We start from the raw sequence: 7,870 nt of genomic DNA on the forward strand, positions 1-7,870 counted from the left end.
CGGGGGCTGTGCTGCGGAACCGCAGTATTGACGCCGTACAGAGTTTTATTTTTTGATTCTTTTGATGACCCTTTTTGTGTACTTGATACGTGAATTGTTATTCTTTTTGTGTAAATATCATGCCTGCGGGCCCACATGTATTTATCTATATACTACAATTTGGGTATCAAGTATATTGGGGGTATTTACAAGTAAATTAAGTCTTCCGCTGAACTTTTGAATGTTTATCTTAGATGTGTGTATGCTGTGATTGGGTACTGTATCAGATGATCCTGGCAGGTTTGGGTTAACCGGAGTTAACCCAGTCACCGGTCCGGTTCTGTGTGAATGAGGTGTGACAACAGGTGTCAGACGCTGAAGGTAGAACTATACCACATTGCATAATTAGGGAATTGTGGAGTATCTCATGACTTAGAATCATGTACTTTGCATTTATTCCGAGGGAGGAAAATAGTTTGGCTGACTCTGCTTGGTCTTTGTCATATAAGATTGATTGATCGATTTCCACTCCATAGATTCTAGAAGCATGTAATTTGGAATCCATGAGTACTAAACGCTCTTATTAGTAAAAAAGATAACTTTATATATATATATATATATTATGATAATGAAAGCACATAGAGCGTGTTTTCATTTGTTAATGGTAGTATAGGTTGGAGTGGAGTAACAGGTGAGAGCCACAACTAATTGTTGCAGCAGTTGTAAATGACAGACACAGACTTCTCCATAGGGCGCCCACACTCAGTACAGAGCACCTTCTTGGGGATCATATTGTCTGTCCCTGGAAGGATGAGGTGATTGCAGTGATCCGATGTGTGTAGCTTTTTCAAGTGATCATTGAGTTCCTAAATGAAACCCTTACCATCAACGTTTTCCTTCCACTTATTGTATTCCTCAAAGCATTTCAAGAACAATTCTCCATTGGCTTTGGCCATGATTTCTGATCCCTTACTGATCAATGCCCATCCTTGCTCATTTCCATCAAAGATTAGCATTGTCATGATTTCTTGCATTATGTGGTCATTATCAATGGTGCTGCCATGCTTCATCTTGGAATACCACATGCTCTCTAGTCGGTTCCAGAAGAACCAGATGAGTGTGTGGTTTTTCCAACAATCGCTGAGGTTCTCTGTTGATGATGTCAATGTTCGTCTTCACTCGACCCTTCGGGTTTCTCTTCCCTACGTACATCATCTTGAATAGTATGCCTACTTCTTGTGCCACTGCTCTTGCCTTCGCCATTAATTTCTTTATCCAATCTATATCTTCTCCTCCATATAGGCAAATGAATTGTTCTTCCTCCTTCACCTGCAAAAAATAATTATTTTTCTTCTATATGTCAAGAATCAATAAAACAAAATTGGATAATAAGAATAAGAAAAATAGTTGTCACGATTATGATATGATGTTTACCCAACGGAGTATATCTTCATCAATGCCATCAACCAAGAATTCAAGTCTCCAGGTCTCTGAACTCCAGAGTTCTTTCTCCTGGTTGCTGGAGAAATTGAAGGCAAAGCTTCTCCAGATCCACAACATATGGAGGGCGTTGGGGTTCTCAACCTTACCCAATCTGTTCAAAACCACCAAGATTGGCTTCTTGTTGAAGTGCCACATCTCCTTGAAGTATTTAATCACCCCTGGATTGATCAAAGAAGGTTGGTGAACCGAGTACTCCGGCATAGTGGCCTGCAATCGATCATAGTCTCTCTGCATGGTTTCGGTCCATGGGAGAGTCTTGTCCACCACAGGGATCCACACCACTTGGAAACCAGACTCAAACCGACCGATGATCCTTTGGAGACCCAAAATTTCAATTTTTTGTTTCACGTACCACCTCATCTCACACATGATCTGATTAAAAATCGTAAATTCTTCTCGAGAGATGTACAAGTCCGATATCAACAACAACGACCATTTATATCTGAGCACTTCAATGCCAAACTACTTGTGTTGTAATGTACATATTTACATACAAAACGAACACAAAGAGCAATAATTGAGTGAAGCTTCAAGTAAACTAGTATTAGATTTATAGTTGAGAATCGAGATGACTAGAAAGTTGCATAGTCTGGATCAGATCCAAATATAGGAGATAGAATCCACTGCTCGTACGATCACCTGGTTGTACAAGTCAACGATCAACACTTGTCCCATTTTCTGTCATTACAAGGATAAAGAGGGGTATATCTGAAAACAAAAAAGACAGGTGTTGGTCGTTGACTTGTACGACCAGGTGATTGTACGAGCAACAGATCCATTCTCCAAATATGGGGAGAGTATTAGGTGGTAGGTTAACACGTGACCAATAAATAACTAGCAATCTAGAGATTGGATTTGCTACTCTGCTCCTACGATCACCTGATCGTACGAATCAACATCAATCACCCTTTTTTAGGATAAAAAATGATATATTTAAAAGTAAAAAGGACAAGTATTAGATACCGACTCCAGATGATCGTACAAGCAGTTGATCATTTCTCGGCAAGAAAGGAGCTTCGCTTCCAAGTTCTTATTTTTTTTTTTAATGGAAAATAGTGGGACCCACATCATCTTCTTCCCATCCAACTCATGCACCTCTTTCGTTCTCTCTGAAAACCCCACGCCCCTTCCTCTTCCGGTCCGCAGCAAACGGGATACAAGAGAGACAAACACACCTGGATCTCTCTCTCTCTCTCTCTCTCTCTCTCTCTCTCTCTCTCTCTCTCTCTCTCTCTCTCTCTTTCTCAAAACAAGGAGAACCCCTAAATTTCGTTCCTCACCTCCAAAACCAGAGTACTCCCAGAGATAGCAGTTGGGAAAGTACTCCCAGAGAAAGCAGTTGGGAAGAAAAGGTGGCCTGTTATTGCTTGACCACGTGTCAGGCGATTACTTATGTACTCTCCACATATGTGGAGCTGATCACCCTTGTTCTAGTGGGCCCATAAACAAGCGGCTGCAAATCATCCTTACTAGCGGGAATCAATGGTTTGAGAATATTCATGTTGTCCACCTGACTCGTTTCAAACAGTTGTACTAGAGAGTTATAAGCTTCGAGCTCTTTCATCTCATCTACACCACCACCAGGATATCAAAAATTGAAAAATTAGAGGACGCTAGCTTCGATTCAATCAACTAAACTTTGTTCATACTAATTATCAACTTTTCTTCTTTTCGTTAAAAGATCAGATTTTAATTAATAAGAAAAGAAAATGAAAAACAGAAGACTCATGAGCATACCCATGCAATACAATTCAAATAAAGCAAAGAACCCCCACCTTCGACATTACCATCAGCAAGGCCCCAAATAGCTATCAATAAAATTGATATCTAGGTCTAGAGATTGCATCTACTCACCAACATGCTGATTGCAAATTTCGAGTTGCTTGGTTAGGTGTTCATGTATTTTGTTGACCTTGTGTTCTAAGTTGGACAGCTCACCAGCCTCAACAGTGAAGGGAATAGATCTATAATTGTAGTAGTCATAGCAAAGATTCAATTCATATGCATTTAGTCATGCATAAAATTATTTAATAATAATAAAAAAAAAAAGAGAGGGAAAAGACTTACAAACAAAGGTGAATGAACAATGGAGAAGGTAGAGAGGGAGATATGTAAATTACATACTTGTGATCCAGACCAATAAGGCCAATAACATCGGATACACAGGCAACGACACTCCTGATGGTCCAGTAAACAGCAGTGGGGATGAGAGCGGTGGCCACCAACATGGGTGGTTGGTTAGGGGAGATGTATTGAGGTGGCAGCTCATGGAATTGGATGATGCACCTGGTCAGATCGAGCATGGCTTTGATGAGGCTCCAAAGTGCTTCAAACATAGGCTTCAATTTCTCCAGTTGCTCAAATATGTCAGGTAATTGCTTTAGTAGTGCTATGGGCTTGGCCAAAGGGTGTGTCTGATAGAGTTCCACCACCAACCAAAACTCCCCATAGGTGACTCCAAAGGCGGCCAAGGCCACCACCACCTTGGCATCCCAAGAGAATTTTGATAGGGACTTCAACAATTCCACTGTTGTCGAGCGTGCATCTCCACGCCCAAAGCACTTGCACGATATCTATCACGGTAAAGAAGGAGAAGAACAAAATGTATATCGATTTTGATGTGACTTATATGAATGTCTACGTGTGAACATTTTACATAAGAGTATGCAATTATTTATCTAACCTCATTGGAGATCTTGTGTACGGTGTAAGCCAGTGCTTCAAGCATACCTACGAAGTTAACCTTTCGGATCTTCTCGTCCAAGCTTTCCATGTGTGAAGAAACTTCCTCGTCCTATACGTACATTTTTTTTAATCATACAAACTTTACCAAAGCACAGGCAAGAATGAAAGAAGAAGAAAAAGAAGAAGATTAAGACAAAAAAGATGATAATTACGTGAACATTGGTGCGTTCGAGAGTGGTGGAGTGCTGGACGATTTTCTCAATGATTTGGAGATGGGGCCTGAGTTCGACCTTGTGGAAATTATGATTAGCATGGGTGGCCAAGATCTGCTTTGTCATTACATTGTCATCTAAGGCGGTGAATTGATCGTGACCCTCACCGTGTTGCTGCTGCGGCGCCATCAGTTGTTGTTGCTATTGTGGTATCTTTGAAATGGGAGTGGTTGCCATCTTTCTAAACTTGTTTTCTTCTTTCTCTTGGTGTATCCAATTTGAAGAAGAATGCGATGATGAGTTGTTTTTTGTACAAAGGCCCAGCCAAGTACCCTTAATGTATATTTTCTTTGTTTCATTTTTGGATACAATGCTAGCATATATAGCTATTAAAAGGATGGAGATTCTTATGGGGAACCAACTTTGGAACAAAGTCAAAATTTTCTTTGCTTCTATATGGGGCTAGGCATTGGTTCCAAATCCCATTATTTAGTCTCTTTATGCTTCCAATGGTTGGGAACTTTATAGAAAAGAAAATGCTACTGCCATGTCAAGGGAACATAATCAAATAAATTTTAGTTCTCTTTTTGTTTTGATTTTCTTTTCCTTCAGACGAGTACCTTATGCATGGTAGTAGGAGCTTGAACCAGTAAAAGCTTGCACTTGCATGTCTTTTTGGTTTGTCATAATATTTAGTTATGTAGGGTATCTAATCGGTGTGTGGTGTGTTGGTATGTATTATTCTGAAGTTTGAATACATTCCTATTCAGGTTCACATAAGTTATTTCACAAAGTTGTTAATAAACCCAACTTTGTATTTTAATTTCTTTATGTCAACTGGTAACAGGTTATGTTGGTTATCTACTTGATGGGTTCTATCATTGGATCAAGGGTTTCAATTTTATAAGTGAAATAGTACTACATGTTTTGTCATAGTGGTGTAGGATGAGTACTGCTAGGGTAGACCCATTCTTGTGAAACATTTGGGTTTAGTTCCTACAAAATTATTATAATACATAGACTTAAAAAGGAATTTGTAACTTTAGGAATCCAAAAACAATGCGAAAACAGGGAATGATAGAAAACTGAAAACTATGTTTTGACAGAGCTGTTTTTTGTAGGATGAGTCTTTACAAATTGAGTATATAATTGCTATTTGGGCATGCATATGTGGATCTATTTGAACTTTTAATCAGAGAATGTTGTAAAATCTCATTGTAACCCTTAAAAATGTATTAAAGATATTTAAAAGGTATTTAGATATTGCTCTAGAAAATAAAAAGAAGCACTACTCTATACAGAATTTGGATTCCTTCTCCTTTAAATTATTTTCCTTTGTTGCACTTTAGAATTTGGATTCTAATCTCCTTTAAATTAGTTCCTTAGTTGCACTTTTCCTCCTTTATGAAATTTGAAGAGTCTCATCCTTGTACCTTCTTTAACCCATTCCTCTATACTACTGTGGTGTCAAATCAAGTGTAAAGCCTTCCTGCACATTTAATTATGCCAATCCAAAGAGGCCTTTCACTTTAGCCAATTGACACTCAATTGTCAGTGAGCACTCGGTAGGCAAGAGTGAAGTAGGAGCTTTTCATCGCTATTGGGGGAAAGGAAAACTAAAGAGTAAGCAAAGAATCTAACTTTCGATCTAGTTTTAATTGTGAGGCAAGTTTAGCATATCACATCAAACACCCAAAAAACCAAAAAAGTCATTACATTCAGTTAGTTTCCTTTGTTGCAGTTTAGAATTTGGTACTAATCTCCTTTAAAATTTGTTCCCTTGGTTGCACTTTTCCTTCTTTATGAAGTTTGAAGACTCTCATCCTTGTTCCTTTTTCTCTCCTATCATAATAATTTCACAGCAAACCAGTCGGTGATTCTAAGTAAAAAAAGTCCATGCTTTCCTGAAGAGTACCTTTTTCAAGCCATTCCTCTATACTACTGTGGTGTCAAACAAAGTGTAAAGCCTTCATGTACCTTTAATTATGCCAATCCAAATTCTGGGCGTATCCTATGCACGAGGTTCCTGCTTGTACGAGGTCCTGGGTGGGGGCAAGAACTACGTAGCCTTACGCTGAGAATGTCCTGAGTCTGTTTCAACTGCTTAACCACCAAATCGCAATATTCATACCTTACTGTTGTACCAAGGGTGCCCCTTACCCAATCCAAAGTCTAAACTAATCAAAGGGAAAGGGAACATATATAACAGAGGCTAACCGCTTAGGTAGCTTTCTATTGTTCATGAAGATATCTTGTGGCCTAGTGGGAAACACCAGAATTACTGGTGGTTTTTTAGCTGGAAAATGCATCTAATAAACTGTGATGTAACCACAGCCCATGTCATATGTTCATATGGGCCTGTGAGCTACCTCTGAGGTTTTCCTGAAGTTAATTAGTAAAACCCATTTCCATTGGAGAACTGAACTAGTTTGGGTTTTGGTTTTGTATTTGGATTTTGTAGGAATTGTTCTTTTCTCAAATTTTCCTTTATTAGTGATATCAGTTAATCAACTTATTCAATCCTAATCATAATCAAAATGAGAGATTCAAGAAATTTATGCTTTTGAGGATTCCCTAGATAAATATTGGAGTGAATAATTTGAAACTAAAAATAATTCAAATTCTGAAAGAGGATCTTCATGAATCATCCCTTGGAAATTAAACAAAACCCAATTCTCTCTACCATGCTAACTAGAGGATATCTATAAATTAAATACCCAGTGTTTCATATGAAATGATAATATTGCAATTATGATCATTAAATATCTAGGAAATAGTACTTTGAATTGAGCATGGATCACGTACGAGAACCATTCTCATACGGACAGATTCATACAAATGGAATCCAGCACAGAGTTGGTTGTTGGGTAGATTCTATTTGTGCGAATCAGCCCTGTACCAGAATGATTCTCTTACGAGGACTTGATCCGCTCTCCTTTGAATTGGCCATGTCTAATTCTAAAATCTAGACTTAAATTTGATCATATACCTCCCCATTTCTTGGCATCCATTCTTTTGGTAGTCCATGCACGCATGTAAACCCCAAGGGTTAGCCGAGTTGGCAAGGGACCTCGCCCCAGTAAGCGTGTGGTTCTAAGTTCGACTCCTCTTACCTCCTTGGGGCCACTCAGACGGGGTGTTTAGTGCTCTTCATTACTTTCAGTGATACCAGTTGTTTGAAAAAAAATAAAAAGGTCCATGCAACCATGTTCTTAGATTTTTAAATGCTTTCTTCTTGTTTGAAACTTAACATGTGAACAAATGACCACGGGGTCAACTCAAGGGGGTCGCGTAGTTGGTGAGCAATGAACTTGATATGAGCCATAGACTCAGACGTCCTAAGTTTGATTCCCACTAGGCACACCTTGAACCACTCATAACGGAATTAATTTGGCTTTCCGGTTAATCCCGCTAATGACTCGGTTCAATGATTGTGGGGTTGGCTGAGCTCGGGGGAGTAGTCAGGAAAAAAAAAGGTTCAGCCTAGGTTA

General features: G+C 39.0%; 1 protein-coding gene across 1 annotated transcript; it reads right to left on the reverse strand.

Moving 5' to 3' along the window:
- Positions 1-587: 587 nt before the first annotated feature.
- Positions 588-4,738, reverse strand: LOC122083987 (protein SIEVE ELEMENT OCCLUSION B-like). Its single transcript, XM_042651956.1, has 6 exons — positions 4,380-4,738; positions 4,166-4,276; positions 3,607-4,055; positions 3,337-3,446; positions 1,414-3,051; positions 588-1,308 (listed from the first exon to the last, which is right to left on the reverse strand). Exons 1-5 carry the CDS (start codon positions 4,566-4,568, stop codon positions 2,873-2,875), a joined length of 1,038 nt encoding a protein of 345 aa, XP_042507890.1. The 5' UTR covers positions 4,569-4,738; the 3' UTR covers positions 588-1,308; positions 1,414-2,872.
- Positions 4,739-7,870: the final 3,132 nt, after the last annotated feature.

This window comes from Macadamia integrifolia, chromosome 7 (assembly GCF_013358625.1).
Source record: "Macadamia integrifolia cultivar HAES 741 chromosome 7, SCU_Mint_v3, whole genome shotgun sequence".
Taxonomy (NCBI): Eukaryota; Viridiplantae; Streptophyta; class Magnoliopsida; order Proteales; family Proteaceae; genus Macadamia; species Macadamia integrifolia.